General features: G+C 46.5%; 1 protein-coding gene across 7 annotated transcripts in view; it reads right to left on the reverse strand.

The window, feature by feature from the left end:
• COL26A1 (collagen type XXVI alpha 1 chain) overlaps nucleotides 1-18,740 on the reverse strand; it is a 169,658-nt gene that overhangs the window by 5,349 nt on the left and 145,569 nt on the right. For 5 of the 7 annotated variants that reach the window (XM_074556866.1, XM_074556865.1, XM_074556870.1 and 2 more), the window contains 6 exons: nucleotides 13,674-13,766; nucleotides 12,156-12,217; nucleotides 9,817-9,879; nucleotides 6,191-6,235; nucleotides 4,485-4,529; nucleotides 3,792-3,876 (listed from right to left, as the gene is read on the reverse strand). In XM_074556866.1, coding sequence (XP_074412967.1) covers nucleotides 3,792-3,876; nucleotides 4,485-4,529; nucleotides 6,191-6,235; nucleotides 9,817-9,879; nucleotides 12,156-12,217; nucleotides 13,674-13,766 — 393 coding nt within the window. The other 2 variants (XM_074556869.1, XM_074556872.1) reach the window with 2 other exon arrangements.

The raw sequence follows: 18,740 nt of genomic DNA on the forward strand, positions 1-18,740 counted from the left end.
TTTTCCTGCATGAGATGTTTCCCCTCTGCTCTGCCTGAGCTCTTTGGGATAAGTACTCCTACTGCAGGGCCTGTTCTCCTTTGTAGTTCCATTTCCAAAGTGCTGTTCTCTTGTGTTGGTGAAGTCCCCAGGATGAGGTGAGAGATGAGAATCTGACTCCATGTTCTCAGAAGGCTGATTTATTATTTTATTATATAAATATTAAGGAATACTATACTAAAACTATAGTAAAGAAAGAGGATACTGACAGAAGGCTTAACAAGAATGAGTAATAAAAACTTGTGACTGACTCCTCAGAGTCCAACACAGCTGATGGTGATTGGTCATTAAGTAAAAACAATTCACATGGAACCAATCAAACATGCACCTGTTGGTAAACAATCTCCAGACCACATTCCAAAGCAGCAAACTTTGGAGAAGCAATCAGATAATGATTGTTTTCATTCTTTTCTTAGGTTTCTCAGCTTCCCAGGAGAAGAAATGGTGGTGAAGGGATTTTTCAGAAAATATCACAGTGACACTGTTCTTACATTAATTATGAATTTACTTGGGCTGCAGCAGCTACTCAGACTCCTGGTGTTGGAGGATGAGCTGGTGGGCAGTGGGCACGGATGCTCTTAGGGTTCAAGTACCATTTTCACTCCTAGTAAAGGACATTTGGAGGCACTGAAAGGATTGAATGGAAGGATTGACCCACCCTGGGCTGCAGCCAAACCAGCAACAATGCTGGGGATGGATGGTGGCTGTCCCTGCTCCCAGAGCACCTCCAGGTAACAACCTCCTGCTGTTCCTTCTGAACAAATTCAATGTACACTGCTCTGGGCACTCTTCAGCAACACGTGCTGGTGGCTTGATGTGCCTCATCATTTCCAATGTCTGAATTTCTTCTTCCTTCTGCCTCCAGAGCTGGGTGTTTGTGTTTCCCTGCCAGGAGCCCAACGTGCCAGCCTTGGTTTGATCCCACCAGGCAGCGTTTCTGTTTCCAGTGAGATTTTGGCTGCTGGAGGATTTGGGCTCTGTCTGCTGGCACCAAGCCCTGCCAAACAATTTGGGCTTTGCTGTGTCGTGCTGGGCTGTTCTCTGCAGCTCCCAGGCCAGGTCAGCTCCAGCTGCCCTCCCAGGGCAGAGGAGAGGTTTGTTTGCTCGGATGTTTTGCCTTGTTGCTTGGCTGGCTGTGGTTTTGGAAACCACACTCAGTGGGAAGATTCTTGGGAAAATGAGAGCATGGGATTGGCATTTCTGAGTGGGGTTTTAAAGCTGGGCTGCCCCAGGACCTGTGGTCAAATCCTTAACACCTACACTGGGAACATGACCAGAGAGTTGGTGCTGGGTGGTTTAAACCTCTATGGTGCCTTTCAGTCCAGGGAGGTCTGTGCTCAAGGAAAATATTTTTTGTTATTTATAACAAAATAAATTTTCTCTTTGTTTGTTCCAGTTTTTTAACCATAAACACAAAGATGAATTGCACAAGGAAAATATGCCTTAATTTTCAAGTACAGTATTTTTTTAGGGCCTAAAAGATGTGTGAAGTGAAAGAATGGAACTATTTCAAAAGCACAGAGTAGGAATACAATTATCAATACTTATGGGACAAAAAAACCCTAAAGTCATACAATATAGGTGTTTAAATATGACCTAAGCACAGTGCACAATTAAAAAACATCCATTTTTGCTGATGCAGTTCCACTGGTATAGAAGTACAGATGGGTGTAAATAACTCATCTTCATCCCAAGCAGTAACAGATCAATACAAATGGTTTGCTGAAATGACTGTTTCAAAATAACAGCAGCACATGCCTTGCTGCTGCTGTATTTCCACAGAGAATGTGAAAAACAGCTAAATCAGGCAGCTGTGCTGGGGCAAGGTGTGTGAACCCCTCTCCCAGGGTCTACAGAAGATCCCTAAGGATGTCATTTTTTGCTTTATACCACTGTAAATGAAGGTACAAAGTAAAAGCCAAAGGAGTCCCAGACCCTGGATCTTGTAAATCCCTTTTTCTAATGGACTCATCCAGGGAACCCCCCTTTCCCTCCTCCCTGGAGATCACCCCAGCTGGCATGGGTTGCTGCCCAGGAAATCCAGTGGGCATCTCCCTGGTGCCTCCACCATCTCAAAGCAAAGCAGCTTTTTATACATTTTTATACAAAATACATAAAAATACATTACCCTTGGAATGAAAATGTGAACTGAAGCAGGGTTAGAGCAGAGGTAAGGTCAGGGTGAGTGTGGCTGAATCATGGGGTTGTGATTCAGGGTTTCCCAAAAATCTTATGCTGTTGCTGCCTGTTGCTTTTGGAAATAGAACTTGGAGCCTCCAAGGGCAGGAGGCCACTGAGCTGTGTTGCTCTGAATTTTTAAGATTTTCTATGCCTTCTGATGTTTACATTCTTGTAACAAACTTTCTCACATACTTTTTGTAAATAACTTATTGTTTTGTATTCTTTTATGGAAGAAGAGAAACTTGATGGACTGTTGGTTTGTCCAGTGGCATTGGACAGGTGGCACTTTCACCCTCCAATCCACTGTCACTTTTAGAAAACTATAAATGTTGGGGTCAGAAAATAAACTTCTCTTTTTTTCACCTTGAGAGCAGCAGTGTGTGTTTTGTGTCCTGCAGTGACAGAGCAGAGCAGGCTCCAGCCCAGCCATGCCCTGGCACTGGAAGGGTCCAGCAGCAATTCCACCCCAGCTCTGCTGGCTCCAGGCAGGGCTGGGATCCCCAGGCGCTGCCTGCAGTGCTTGGGATGGAATTACTGTGCAGTGAGGCACTGTCAGGACTGCTGGGCAATTCAGCTGCTTAGCATTCCCACAGCTTAAATCAATCTCCAAAGGCCACATCCCAATAAAAGTGGATGCTGATCTGAGGGGAGGTGTGAGGTGGGCTCACAAGCAAGGCCAGGAATGAGGTTCCATGTGTCAAGGACAGAAAAGTGCTCTGGGATTTGCTCAGTGCCATGGAGCAGGTTTGCTGCTCACAGGCTGGGGCAGCAGAGCCAAACATTTTGCCTCTGACTGTTTCTGAAACACAGAAGGTGTTTGTTGTTCTGGCACAGAAGGTTTTGGCAGCTGGGAGAGAACTAACTGATCTTTGGCTACAGCGTGGCAATAACCAACTCCTGTGACAATAACCACCACCATCCTGTGGTTAAGGGAAGAGAACATTCTTTAAAGAATGATGTACACCCTGTCCCAGTGATGGGAAAGCCAACAGCCTCAAGAAATCACAAAAATCTATCTGAATGTAAAACATGTGGGACTTTCTTTAAATCTGACTGTGAAAATAGGTTTCATGTAAGTTATGACCACAAAATGTTGAGGGATCACTGGTTTTCAGGGTGACATGAAAATCACTGATTTTCAGGGTGACATGGCAGCTCTGTCTGGGCTTTCCCTGCAAAACCTGGTGCTGCACAAAGCAAGGGCCTCAGAGGTGTTCAAGTCACTTGAAAGATGCTGTTAACAGGATTAAATGATCTGGCCTAAAGACTTGAACAAGCAGCTCTGTGGGAAGCTGGTGGATGATCTGTGCCACATGGCTTGAGCTGCTGCTCATGACTTGGCTGCCTGAACTGTAACAAAAATCACTGTAAGGGTCATTTCACCTGCTACTGGAAAGCCAGAAGAAATAGTGCAGGTGCTGGAACTCAACTCAAAACTAATTCATGGTACCCAGTTTTGAAAATGGGGCTTGAACAGACACCAGAGAGCTCAGGAGAGTGGGAGGATGTTTAACCATCAATCCTGAGCAGAGCCCTGGTTCCCTGGAGAAGAAAACCTTAGCAGTGCTTACCATGAATTCCTATCATGTGCTCAAGGATCAATACCCTCTCAGCTAAAATCTTCAGAGCCTCTCGAAGCTGTTGGACACCTTCCCCCTGCAAGAAAGAAAACAAAAACATTGGAATGTGTTCCAGAATAGGCTTCTTGTCCATAATGTCACTTTTATAGCACCAAACCCTGCAGTGAGCATGTTTAAAAATGAAAAGACGTAAAAGATGAGGTAACCTAAGTAGGAGTGCAGGAGAAATCCCTGTTCAAAGAGCTCCTCATGTACACTCAAGCTGTAGTTTGTTGTCCTTGTCACCTTAGGTGTGGGCTTGAAGGGCCAAAGAGATGTTGGGAAGTGTTTCAGGGATTGAGAGCAGAGATGTGAGAACTCCAATGCTCTGCTCTTACAGTTTGGTCTCTTTTTGGAGTCTGTCCCTCAGCAGCTGGGAGGGACAATAGGGAAGCAATTCCCAACCAGCTCCATGTGACAGAGCAACCTCTGGGGACTGAGGTGCTCAAGAACATGGTGACAGCATGGCCAAGGAAACCTCACAGATCAGAATTTCTGGCACACAATAAATTCAAACCCAAGGCACCCTTGCTCTGCACATTTAACTGTGGACTCAGCCTCTGGCCCCCCAAACCCACCTGTCAAAGGGTTGAGGGACAGCAAAGTGACAAAACCAAAAGTAAAACAATAGAAACACATCCTTACATCAGCACCTTTGTCTCCTTCCTCACCCTTCTTGCCTGGTTCACCCTGAAACAAAGGAAGGAAAATTGGTTACGTGTGGCTGAGGAGCCTTCCAGGAGCCCTTGGATCCCTCCCCACCAAAGGAGCAAATTAAAGCAGCATTTCACCAGCAGGAAACACAAGGACCTTCATGCCAAGGGCCAAAGTGCTCTCCTGAGCTTTGCCCTGGCTCCTGTCAGCTTCCCAGGAGGTCAAAGGCACTTCTAACACAAATGAGCTTGCTCAGGAGTGGCCAAGCTGCAGGAGGAGCCACTGCCATGGCCTGCCCCAGCACGGCCACAGACATCTCACTATGCTCTCAGATAAATTGCTCCTTTCCCCCCAAAATCCATGTTACCATCCTGATCTAGAACAGAAACCCCCTCCATTTTGCTTTCATTAATTAGTCACATCCCTTTCTGCCTCTGAAGATGCTCATTAAGCTTTTCTTGAACAAAGATCTCTCTGTGCTGGGAACACTGCTCCCATGTTTCCCCCAGCCAGGAGGTTCATGCACTTTCTGAAGAGCAGGTGACAGGGAGAGATTCAACCACTCTAAGCTAAACATAAAACAAAACTAACAATCTAAAACAGACTGGAAAGGCTTGGCCTCCTCAAATTTGGACATCCCTGAGACATTTGCAAAGCAGAGGTGAGCACAGGAGGAGGGACCAAGGAAAATGTCGTGTGAATTGTATGAAATGATGAGATGGAACCAAGGAAGAGAGATCAGAACCCTCCCAGAGGCTCTGGGGCTTCTCTAGAACCTGCCAGCCAAAAAAACCGACCAATTTTCTCCACTAGATGTCTGTCAACCAACCTTCACCACCATTGGTTTATTTCCACTGGCCATGTGCCAGTGCAGACATCTCCTCTGGGCATCTGTCCAGGAATTGCCAAAAAATCATTTGGAGACATCTCTTAACCTCATTGCAGGGTTTCCAGCTCAGCTTGGCCAGCTGAGGTGCAGGAGGGAGTTGAGAGCAGCTGATGGACTTTGAGCTGTTTGACTGTGCCCACCTTTGGTGCCAGAAGCTGCTGTGTGTGCCCAGAGGGATCTGCAGGCACAGCCCAGCCCCCTGATCCCCCCTGGTCACATCAGCACTGTGCTTTACACCAGGAATGCTTCATTTGCACAGGGATTTGTTAAAGTGAGAGTATCTATGGAACAAATATCTGAGCTGGAGCCTGTGACCGTGTTCACAGCGGTCTTAGGATGAGGGAAGAGATGAGGATCTGACTCCATGTTTCAGAAGGCTTGATTTATTATTTTATGATATATATTACATTAAAACTATACTAAAAGAATAGAAGAAAAGGTTTCATCTCAGAAGGCTGGCCAAGCCAAGAATAGAAAACAATGAAAGAATGATAAGAAAAGGCAGCTGTCCCGGGCTCTCTGCCTGAGCCAGCTGACTGTGGTTGGCCATTAATTATAAACATCCACCATGGGCCAATCACAGATGCACCTGTTGCATTCCACAGCAGCAGATAATCAATGTTTACATTTTCTTTCTTGAGGCCTCTCAGCTTCTCAGAAAGAAAAAATCCTAAGGAAAGGATTTTACATGAGAAGATGTCTGAGCTGGAGGCAGCAGAGCTCAGCTCTGGAGCAGCTCCAGCAGCCCCTGCAGTGCCAGGCACCAGCCCCAGCTGAGCCTGGCACCACCCACGAGTGCAGCACTTACAGGGAGTCCCTTAATGCCCCTCTCTCCAGGCAGACCTGCTTGCCCCTGTTGGAAATAAAGGCAGTGTCATTAGGAGATACTTTGCCACTTGACAAGAACACAGTGTAATTTTTACTAGTGGAATTAAGATGGCTTAATGGGGAAAAAAAACCCCTTACACTTGGGATAATATGTAAAAAAAATTCCTCTCCCTTGACATTATCACTTAGAGACAGCAAAAGGGGGTTATGGTTTTCTGTCAAGGATCAGCTCCAAATCCCATCAGGCTCTGGAGGAGCTGGTTGGATACAGAGCTCCTGAGCTCAGTGCCCTCTCTGTAAGACGATTAGCAGGTTTTCTGAACTTTCCAGCAGTCAGTTACATTATAGCAAGAAGGAATTTGGCTGGAGATTTGTTCCTTACAAAGACACTGCATTCTTCTCTCTGGTAGAAGTGATGCTGCCCCAGCCAGAACAGAGCCCAGGACTCCCACCAAGCCCTGATTTAATCTGCTCCTGCTCCACACACCCCACAGCTACTGATCAAAACACAGGTACAATATTTTGGTCGGTTTGTTTCTTTCTCCTGCTGTGCTAATTTTCACATTGTTCTCAGTGAGGGGTTTTTGTTCTTTTTTCAAAAATTATTTTATTTTTTCTTTAAGAGAAACAGTTTGAACTAGTATGTGTTGGTTTGGGGCAGAATGAAATGCTGTTGAACTGAACATCTTTTCCCACCCTGGAGCAGCTGGGGCAGGGCAGAATCCCTGACCAGGAGAGCAGTTACAGGTTATTTAGTGAGAAAGCAGGGGCTTGGGAAGAAGAAGCAAAATGTAAAAGCATTCATAGAAATCCATTAATGAAACAGCCACATATTTCCCCTGGCTCTTTCCTGCAGACACACACAGCAACAAACCCATCCTTTCCCCCCCCCCCCCAAAAATATATACATATATGTACATGTACAAATGTGTATATGTATGTATATGTAGTATATGTATATATAATATATGGTATTATAGTATATATATACATATATTACATATATGGTAGTGGAAAGGGAGAGCTTCTGGGTTTGTGTCCATCAAATTTGTATAAAACCAAAGGGCACCTACAGAACATTCCCATGGAATTAATTCCTATGGAATGCCTTGCCAGCACCAGGAACAGACCCCTATGGACAGGGAGAGAAGCCCAGTCTGTCAGGTGCTCCCAGTATCTTCAAAGGGAAATACTTGGATTCTGCACAGGCAAAAGGAAAAATCTCAGAGAGGAGCACAACAACAGACTGAAAATACATAAACAGCCTGTGCTCCATGTCCAGGAGGAACAGAAAGGATGTTATCAGCTTAAAGGGGATCAAAGGATATTTAGGCTGGATGTTGGCAATATCTTTTATCCCAGCCTCCCTGGTTTTGCTCTGAAGAGTGCCTGGAGATGCTGGGGAGCCTCCCTGGCTGGGCTGAGCAGAGGCTGAGCGTGAGCAGCACACAGAGCTGAGCCATCCAGGGGCTGTGTCTGACTGCTGCAGGTCTCTCCCACATCTGTTCTCTCCCAGATTAAGCAGGAAGAATGTATAATAACATTTCCTCAAATCTCAGTAGATGCTGTAAACCTCCCCCTCCCCTCTGCTTTTCTTTGCAGCTGCACAGCTCCTCTGCTCGAGCCCTCATTTTTATCCACCAAACCCAAAATTGCAGCATGCAGTTGTCAAAACCAACATTCAAAGCCACACTCACAAAAGACAAAAAGCACACAGAGCACCCTACAGAAATTACGACAGAAAAAGCTGCCAGCTTCCCTTTCCACACTAACTGGGTGGTTTTTTTCTATTTATCAAGACATTTTGATATTTGAAAATCTCATTGGTCCCAAACCTAAGAGAAGAATTAAAATTCTAAATCCCTAGCAAGGAGAGAACAAAACCAAATTCTAAGGGATCTGTCAAGAGTGAATGGACACAATCAACAGGATTTTGTTTCAAAATAAGTGTAGCAATAATATGGTATATTAGTAGTAATATTAGTAAGATGGTCAACCACAAACTACAGCAAAATGTTAAATAAATCCTCAAGGAAGAGTTTTATCTGTTTCCTGGATGGAAATGTGACACTTTGCCACACACCATGCATTTCTATTTTTTAAGCTGAAAATAAAGATTGAATGGCAATGAGATGCAGTTGGTAATCAGTTCAGGTTTTGCTCTCTACCAGAATTTTGAATTCTAGTCCCAGAACTCCATCAGTCTGCAAACTATTTGCAAAGCCAAGTCATGCCCAAACTGGCTGAGCTGCACAAGGAAAATGTTACAAAAAATGACCAAAAGCCACTCTGTGTTTCAGAGAAGTGCAAGTGATTTCTTACATAAGAACAGGACCAAGCACCCAAACCTAAATTATAACAGAGATTTCCAAAGGCAGATGTGCTTCACCTTCAGACCTCTGCTGCTCCTGGTGCCTCAGGAGGGGTGAAACAAGCCCCTTGCACAGTCTGCACTGTGAGGAGCAGTTTGTCTGTGGCTGGTTATTCCCAGGAATTGGAGAAGGCAGCACACTGGAGCTCACTGATCTGCATTTCCCTGTCCTGGCTCTTTCAGGCTCCTCTGCTCTGCTGGGTTGGAAGGGGAGCAGGAACGCAGAGGAGGTTCTGTCCTGGGGGACTCACACACCTGCAGCCCCCATCACCCCATCTGTGGGACAGGAAACCTGGGAGGGAAAGGAGCTTGGCTCCCACAGCTGTGGCAGTGCAGCCACCACTGCAGACATCCACCACTCCACAGGAACCAAACAAGGTTTGCCTGCTTGTCCCTGTCCCCTCCTTCGGCTCTCTCCATGCTGGGGTCTCAGTGGCTCTCCACAGTCCATGTGCCCATTTCAGACCTAAGGGCTGATGATCCTCTGCCAAGGATCACTCCCAAGTGATTTTGTGCTCCTAGACTCACCCAGAGATTTCAAACCATGATCTTTTGGCAATTCAGCTGGACAGAAGCAGCCAAAGGCCCAAATTCCCCTTTCAAACCCTTCCCAGTGCTTGAATGCTGGGCTGGGAATCTGACACATTTACACCCTTGTCAGATATTTCTCTGGTAGTTCCTAAACTTCACCAGTTTGGAATTAACATTCAAACCCTGATCAGTTATCAGCACTGGACAGCCCACTGAGGACTGAGGCACATAAACATTAAGAACATGACTTCAGTTAAGATATGTTAAGAACATCATTAGACCTGGGGAATTACTTTGGTTGAGGAAAATCTGGTGAGTTTTTAAAGCCTTAGTGCCACAGAAGGAAGAGTTCAGTTAGACCTCTCAAAACACTCCACACTAAACAGATTTGGCTGGTGTAAGAAAGTTGGTCTCCACAGGCCTTTGTCCACCATGTCTTTGCTACCTCTTTGGGGTAACAAATGAAAATTAGTAAATCTAAATTAGCAAATCTGCTAATCTCTTTGGGGAATACCCGACTTTGCAAGGAATTCAACTCTTTCTCTGTACAGAAAACCTCATCTTGGTCCCTCCAGAAACCCCAGAAACTCTGAATTTAAAGTTGGTGGTGGCTGTGGTCCCACTGCATCTGTGAGACCTGTGTTGTGTAAAATTCCACAGCTCCCAGGTGCTGTGGGAATCTCCCTGTGCCTGTAAATCCTTACTCTCTCTCCTCGGTCTCCTTTGGATCCTTTTGGTCCAGGCTGTCCTGGAGATCCTGGCAAGCCCTGGAAGAGATGCAGAATGAGAAGGAATTAATTTCTACTGTGCAACCTTTGTGTAGGTGTAGTGAATACACTTCCCAGTGATCCTCAGCTCCTGAAAACCTCATACACCCATTAAGCAATTGGGCTGGATTCTCTTTTTCCCTCAAGCACACACAACAGGAGCTCTGTTTGCAGATATCCCAAGCCCTGCACTTTCTGCAGATCCCTCTATTTGGTTCTTTTAATGCACTGCAGGCCCCTGATGTAACATTTTTTTGGGGTCAGTATGACAGGACAGTTCTTGTTCTCAGTTACCAAGAAGAAATTAATACACAGGTACTGTGTTTAACTTAAAAATCCCCACTGCTTCCCCCTACTTCTTAATTGCCTCAGTGGGTGGCAGGAGCAAGCACACATACCTGAAAATTAATTGGATTGTGTAGTGGAAATTATTTTGAAGCTATTCACTCACCCTAATAAACAATTTTGAAATTAAGCCCAATCTCTGCTAATAATTTTACTCCCTGGGTTGAACAAATCTATAAAGCAGTCACCAATGGCTAAGAAGGGCACAGTCTCCAGATTTCTACTAATTGAACTGCTATGCAGAAATCGATCCAAATTCTTCACTTATCCACCCAGAGAAGCCACAGTTATTAACCAGACCATGAGAGAACAATATTGTTTGTTTATATTCAGCCTGTCAGCTCTCCTCCTCTCCACAAGATGCTTTTTTTCCACCTCAGGTGACTTGCACGTTGTCTGGGAGGCTGCAGAAGTGAGTTTGGAGCTCCCCTCCAGGCCACTGGGGATTTGAGCCAGCCTGGTTTGGAACAGCCCCACAAATCCCCACATCAGCACCCACAGAAATGGGGTTTGTGGGCCCAGAGAAAGGAGCGTTGCTGCGAGGAGCTCAGACCCAAGGAGGTGGCACACATGTGATTTAAGGGAGAAAATGAGGAGCCCTCTCCCATTCCAGCTGGGAGCCAGCAGTGCTCACCAGCAGCACCTTGTTCCCTGCCTGCAGCCAGCCCCACCAAGCATTCAGAGACTCAGGCCTGGCTTAGGAGCTTCCCTGGGGCTGCCAAAGCAGGCAGGGCACACACCAGGCCTGGCCCCATGTCAAACATGCAGCATGGACAAAGCCCAAGTGTCCTAAGCATCCTTTAATGTGTGGTGAGACAGAGATGCTCAAGAACACTGAATTCCACAATTTTGCAAAATATAAAAGGCTTACAGTGTGTGCTGCATGTCAAAAAGCCAGACTCTGCTGCAGAATCTACTTATGAATTGTGAATTACCTTATATTTAATGATGTTAAACTGCATCTGTCATTTGGCTGCCAAATCTCTCACTGTGTTTGTATCTATCTGGAGTTTCTCATTGTTCTCCAGAGTATTTCCTAATTGAAAGGATTCTGCTACACTGGCAAACTTTCCCTAACCTGTTGTTCATTGCTTCTTCAAAGTGGTTAATAAACACATAGGAAAAATCTTTATTTTCAGTTCCAAACCTCCAGATCTGAGTTACATCCCTCTATAAAATCACTTAACCTTTCTCTGTGCTCTCCAGCCATGTGGGATTCCTCTGAAAAATCTGATGCTGCTGTTTTACCTCCACATTGAGCAATATTCTTCCCAAAACTGAGTCCCTTTGTATCAGCCAACCACAGTTTGAGAAGTTTGGCAGTTCCCTATTCATGACTTCACTTCTTTCCATTTAATCAGCTTTTTCCACCCATGTGAGTACTGTGCCCTTATTCTACCATAAATTCTTTGGAGTGAGTTTTTCCCACTCCATTATTATCTCCCCCCTCCACAATGTTTGTACCAATAAATAATCAAACTGATGGGAATTTGTGATATTTTTCTTGAATAGAAAGTGTTATCTCTGGAAAAGTGGGCTTAACATTCACTCTGGTGAATTGGTGAATTCCCATTGATGCATTTTTGTTCTTTTTATGTGTTCCACAGGAAATGCAGAGTTTTTTCTATCACTGTGTTAGTAAAGCCCATGTCAGATCCTTTGCATCAACTCAGGCCACAGTGAAATGTTCTGACACAGCAGCAGCACAGTGTGTTGTTATGATTAAGGGAAAATCTGGAAAGCACAACCATTTCAACCTCTTAATCCAGAATGAGAAAAAGGAAATAAATCACAGGAAAAGGAATTGAATCACAGAATTTCATGGGGACCAAAACAGCAGATCCAAGATTACTCCCCCTCCTTGTGCATGGGATGATGTTTCACCCCTGACTCCCCTCTGCCCCTCACCCCAAAGCACCAAAGCACCTTACTTGTGATCCAGGGGCTCCAATGGGTCCTGGGGGGCCTTTGGGTCCTGAAGCACCTGGTGGCCCTGGTGGGAATCAAAATTGGAGACAATGTTAAGGAAATTTAGGAGGAAGAACCCTAAATTCCAAAGGCATGCACTTCTTTCATGTTCTGCTGAGTCTCCCAATGAGTGAGAAGCCTTCATCAAACACTGCATTCCTGGACACCCAGATCCTGACAGGACACATCCTAGGGGGGATGTTAGAGCTCTGGGAGGAAAAAATGGTGAAAATAGGCAGGAAGGATGTCAGTAACATCCATATTTCCATTCCTTAAAATGCAACTTTTGAGAAAATTTAAACTAGATCCATGGAACAGCTCCATGAGAGGAGACACTGCAGGTGCTGGTCCTGAAGCAATCTCAGGTGGCAAGGGAAGCCCCAGGGCTGCTGCACTTGGTCAGAGATAGGAGAGGCTGAGAGGGGCAAGCAAAGCTCTCTCTTGGTCTTCACTCACTGCAGTGGCAATAAATTAATTTAAAATCTGTACCACAGGAGAGCTGCTTCCAGGATGAGTTAAGCACCATCTAAACAGGTCAACTTGTCTCACACAGTGACTTAACAGATTCATTCCTTTTGAAAAAATAATTATATCTCAACAGTAGCTGTTAAATTATACCTGCAGATGGGAGACAGGGTATTTGCTTAGCCTGAACTTAGCAATACTCCTCTCTGCTTTAGTTGTCACAACCCTTGAGATGAAACAATGTGGACATTATACACAAAGTACAGCTGAATCAGCCTCAATCATTAATGCACCATACAAATGCTTAAGTCAAAGAATAAAGGAATTGAAGGATAAATGAAAGGCCCTCATAATGAAGGGAGAAGCCTTTTCTGCAACTAATGGGAGTTGACTCCTAAATATGCATCATACAGGGAAGTGCTGACGTTTGCAGGAATATTATCGTTTAAGCCACCCATCAGCAGAGAGAGAAAGAAGGCTTGTCACTGAATTTTCATCTCAGATTCTGATTTCAGTTACACTGGTGAAAATCTGCAATTGCTCAAACTGGCTCCAAAGTCTTCACAGCCATCACAGAGCCTCTGGCCAGCCCCTGCCTGGTGCAGCTCTGCAGTGACAGGACAGGTCTGCAGCAGGGGGAGAACAGCTCTGCTCTCAGGAAGGAATCACTGAACAACCTACTTTTAAAAACAGCTTTTAATCAGCCCCTTTCTTAAGATGTAAAGGTCAAACAACCAACCACTATCAACAGAAAAAAACCCAGTTACTTCTTGCCAGTGAGTAGCCCTCCCTTTCCCTGCAGACACCCACAGAGCATCAACTCCCCATCAGAGGGGCTTTGCCTTCCTCTTGCCCTGCCAGCTCCAAGCCCAGCCCTGAGCCCATCTCTGACCCCAGCCCCAGCCCAGCCCCGAGCCCAACTCTGAGCCCAACCCCAGGCCCAGCTCTGACCCAGCCCCGAGCCCACCCCTGAGCCCAGCCCTAGGCCCAGCTCCAGGCCCAGCCCCGGCTGTCACCTGGTGGCCCCACAGGCCCCGGGGCTCCCCGCGGGCCGGGCAGCCCTGCCAGGATGGTGTCGATGACGGTGGAGGCCAGCTGGGCTTCTCCATCTGCAAGAGAGCACAGGCAGGGTCACAGTCAGGGTCACAGTTAGGGTCACAGTTAGACTCGAGCCCAGTCAGGATCTCAGTCTTCAACCCAGCCAGGACCACAGCTGAACTTGAGCCCAGCTGGGATCTCAGTTAGTGTCGAGCCCAGCCGGGATCACAGTGTTGAGCCCAGCCAGGACCACAGCTAGACTCAATCCCAGCCGGGATCTCAGTCTCAAGTCCAACTAAGATCACAGTTTGACTCGATCCCAGTCGGGATCACAATTAGTCTCGATCCCAGCCAGGATCTCAGTCAGACCCGAGCCCAGCCCGGCTCTCTCCGCGGTGCTCTGGCGCCCGTTGCTGGCCGCGGGCCGGCAGCGCTGCAGGGTGAATATTGCGGGCAGTGCTGCAGGACGGATTGGGCCAGCAGCGCTGCAGGGTGAATATTGCAGGCAGCGCTGCAGGATGGATTGGGCCGGCAGCGCTGCAGGATGCTGAATTCGGGCTCCTCGAGCACCTGCTTTGCTCTCCAAGGCTGCTGTGGAAGAGGTTTTACAGCGAGTTCTGTGAGCCAGAAAAGTTTGATAAGAGGATCCATGTTTGCCCCGGAAAGAATTTTCTACCAAGGTCGTTGACACAGAAACCAAGAAAGAGAGAAGAATAAATAAATAAAAAAGCAACCCTCAGTATTTATTGCGATGTCAAAACCATATTCCAACCCTGTTCCCTGTGGACCTGTACTGTGGCACAGCTGTAATCTGGGGAGGTGGCCGCACCTTTCATCTGAGCACCCCACAACACTTTGGGACAGTTGTGGGAATCTGGGGCAAAAATTCAATGAGCAACCAAGACAACAAGGCCCCAAAACAAGCACAAGAACAAGGAACCCCACATCTTGGTGCTACCAAGGCTTTCTGTCCTGACCCTTTGCTGAAGGACCAATCTCCTGTTTAATCTGGATGAAGATGTTGGCTCCTGGTCACCAGGATGGCAAACCCTCTGAAAACCCCACATTTTCCACAGCTGAAGCTGCCATAAAGGAATAATGTCCACCTCCTCCTGCCCATGACCTCAAGCTTACTCATGTTTCCTTCTACTCATCCCTGTAACTCATCACAGTAAAATCCAGGGGAACCCTGGGCAGGAAAAGGCTGGGAATGTCTCACTGCAGATGCCAAGTGACACCAGGAAGGTCAGAAGGGTGTTTGCTTACTCTGCAGAGTCCAGCCCACAGGTCAGAAGGTGAACTCTCTAGAAATTTTAGCAGCCACTTTGTGAAGCCTTCCCAGCTTCTGGAGCAGTGATAGAGAGAATTTCCAAGGCAGGTGTTTGAAAGCAGTTCCAGGGGAAACTGTGCAATGGCTTGGGCTGCCAAGGATGACAGGATAGCTCTGCAATGCCTTCCTGGCAGCAGGACAGCACAAGATCCAACCCAGATTCCTCTAAGAACCACATTTTGTGCCTAAAACCTGAATGCAAACAGGTATTTATCTGACTGCTGTTTCTAAACCCATTCATTCCCCCTCCTCACAGCCCTGAAACAAAACAACTGAGACTCTTCTCATGTTCAGGAGGAAAGGTACCCCAGTGAAGTGTGTAATCCAATTAATTTGAGTTTTATTTGACCATGTCAAAATCCATCACAGCTTGGGAGTAAGATGAAATTGGAAAATGAGCATCAAACAGCAATGAAGGCATTAACAGTTGCAGAGCTTTTTGTTTTTAAAGTGACCAATAAAATCAACTGCACATCCGCTGAGAGGGGCAGAGGATGGACAGCAAACAACCAGGGTTTAATTTCTGCTGGACGTAAGCCAGGGATAAAGATTTGGGTTACAAAACATTCCAGCTAAATGGCACATTATTACCATGACAGTTACTCCCACAAATCCACCCCTGCTGACATTTGACTCAACATTATTTAATGAAAGGTGATTCCATGATTGTGACACAGAGGAGAGCTCTGATCAACAACCCTTGGGCTCAGCAACTCCTGTCTGGCCTGGGCAGCCCAGGGCTGTGCCAGCTCCTTCCTGGCCAGTTCCTTCAGAGCCAGCTTTCTGTCCAGGATCAGCTCTGAATGAAACACACTGTCAATGAAATGGGGCTGAAGTGTGTAAAACACAACCCTCATCTGTTTTTAAGGGACTCCTCCATGTTCTCATAAAGCAGCAGGAAGAACTTGTATCTCCTTATAAACTCCCTTATAAATGGGGACATTCTGGGGCTCTCTGCAGCTGGAGATTGTTAAAGCAGCCACAAAACAGCATCAAATGGTAGCAGGAATCTTCCCTTGTCAGCCCCCTCCTGCACTAAGCCAGGCTCTGCCGGGCTCAAGAGCTGGATTCTGGTTCAGAGCTCCTGGGTACCCCAAAGCAGCAGACAATGCTTCATTTGAGAATCCTTGATACTGAATTTGCTCCAGGAGCTTTCCAAGCCAAGGGGACAAGAGAAACCAGTGTGGCCTGGCCAGGTAGGAGCACCTGTGTTCTCTGGAATGGAACAGAGACACCCTGAACCAGCACAGAAATGCCCTGAAGGACACAGGGAAATCTGCCCAGCCAGAGCAGCAAAGGCAGCTCAGAGCACACTTGGAAAGAAATCAGTTTTCTCAATTCCTTTCCTCCTCTCGTTCCCCTTCCCTTCCCCTGCTCTGTTCTCCTTCCCCAGGCAGGGCCCTGCTGGCAGCTGGGATGGTGCTGCACTGATCCCTCCCCCTGATCACCTCTGACATGCTGGGCACACCAGCATGCTCTGCCTCAGTTTCCCCTTGCTCTCCCTCAGGGAGTGGTGGAGTCACCATCCCTGGAAGAGTTAAAAATGTGTGGCTGTGGCCCTTGAGGACATGGCTTGATGGCTGGGCTTGATCTTGATCTGGCCTTGATCTTTCCAACAGTGATGATTCTATGAAAACAGGTTAATTTTACTTCATGTGTCCTTGGCAGATCTTGGAGCTGGAAGGAAACAGCTCTCAAGAGTGAGAGTTGCATTATTTTCCCTAACTATTCCCTAGAAATCATCCATGTTAGCACAAGGAATAGGAATGAGCTGGCTCTAGCCCATGTATCTGATCACTCATTTTTAACTGAGGGATCCCAGTCGCAGCAGCCCCAGCAGTGGGGAGCAGCAGCTCAGTTCCTGGCTGAGGGCTGAGGTTTCTGACTAAGGGATAAATTCCCCCATTATGGCCTTGATTTGTTGAGACAGGATGGAAATGAAGTAATCCTGTCTTAATTTTTTTTCTGCTACCTGATCTGGAGGGAAAAAATGGGACCAATTCTTTTACCACAGCACAGGGAAACTGAGAAAATATTTGTCTCCCTATTTCTGGCTTCTGCTTGCAGATTAATATTGCCAACAGGAACTTGCTGCAATTAATAAAGGCACAGCCATTAACCATGTTCAGGCAGAACCAAACTCTTTATAATAACAATAACCTGATACAGCTCTCACATCTCATTCCCATTAGCAGGAATATGCTTCCCTCTGCTGTCAGCAGCTGGAATTTTGTGTTTATAGTTTTCAGATGTGCTCCTTTCAAAACAAGTAAATACATTTTTAAAAAGCTAAGCAGAATTTACAAGGCTGAGTTTTACTGGTGGCAGAAGATCAGCTTTCCACCAACCTGTGGGAGGCAAAATCAGCCAACAGAGAGGAAAAATGGTGAGAAAATAAACTTGATACTGCCAGAACATTGTCATGGTGATATAGATAACTTACACTTGCAGCTGGATTTGCATTAAGAAAAAGTGTCATAAAGTTTTGGGCTACTCCTTCTGCAAACCAAGAAATGCCCAGGCATGGAGGGAGGAATGCCCAGGGATGGAAATGGAGCAGTCACCATCTCCTCACAGCCCTCAGGTTCCTGTGCTGCAGAGACAACAGAAATAATTATCCCCCATTTATCCTCTCCCATTTGGGCACAACGCTGAGTTCACCCTGCTCACACATCGGCTGGGAAGGCCATGCAAAGCCTTTATTCACTTTTTAATTTGTCCACTGATCACAAGGAAGAGTTTGAGTCAAAGGGAGGTTGGAGGGAGGGGGCAGCAGCAGCACCCAAACCATCCTCAGGGATCACTTGGAATAAAAGGCAGAATGTGTGACCCTGAGAGGAGTGAGACAACTGTAATGCACAACTCCCTTGTTCTCAGGCTGGAGAACGCAGCATGTTGATGTGTATTTTGTGAAAATCGCAGTATTGAACCTCAGTTACTCATCCTGCCCATACACCCTAATAACTGAATACGAAATCGAGCTGTTAAAATTCTCCCTAAATTCAAAATACATCTGTTCACTTTTGGGAAAAGGAGTCTGGAGAGCAGAGTGGGTGGAAGGGAGGGGAGAGTTTGAGATAACTGTCAGACATGGGGAGACTCAGTAATCCTTGGCTGTAACTGAGACAGCTGAGCTTTGAAGCTGGGCAGGAGCAGCAGAGCCAGGGCAGACACAGCTCAGCTCTGCTCCCTCATCATTGCTGCCAGCTCCACAGGGCTGCACTAGGACAATCAAGCCCAAATCTGAGAGCATTCCAATCCAAGTGCAGGATGTGCTTCCCTAGAAAGCTTTCATAGCACAAATCAAATAAATCTATGCTTTAAATCAGTATAAGCACAAAGAAACCCTGGCCCTCCTGTTACAGGGAAGGGATAAATCAGGGTGGCAGTGTGGACTCTCCAGTCCATAATTCTGTGTTTTGTGTGCATGTGGGATAATGTGGATGCACCAGAAACACAGGTGGAAGAAGCATCTGCAGGGGCAGGGAAGAAGACACATTTAACAGATGTTGAGTGTTAAATGTCTGTTGGAATTCCAGAGCTGCAAATCTCTAGTCCTTGCTGATTCCTGAGCAGCCCTGACACTCCAACACCACAGCAGTGGCACCAAGAGGGCTCCAACCCCACAGCTGGGGTGCACCAGCACCTCATCTGCCTCCCTGGATCCCTCTGGCCCTTTCTCTCAGGTGATGCCACCTGAGCTCTGCCATTTCAC

Source organism: Zonotrichia albicollis, chromosome 22 (genome assembly GCF_047830755.1).
Source record: "Zonotrichia albicollis isolate bZonAlb1 chromosome 22, bZonAlb1.hap1, whole genome shotgun sequence".
In the NCBI taxonomy this organism is placed as follows: Eukaryota; Metazoa; Chordata; class Aves; order Passeriformes; family Passerellidae; genus Zonotrichia; species Zonotrichia albicollis.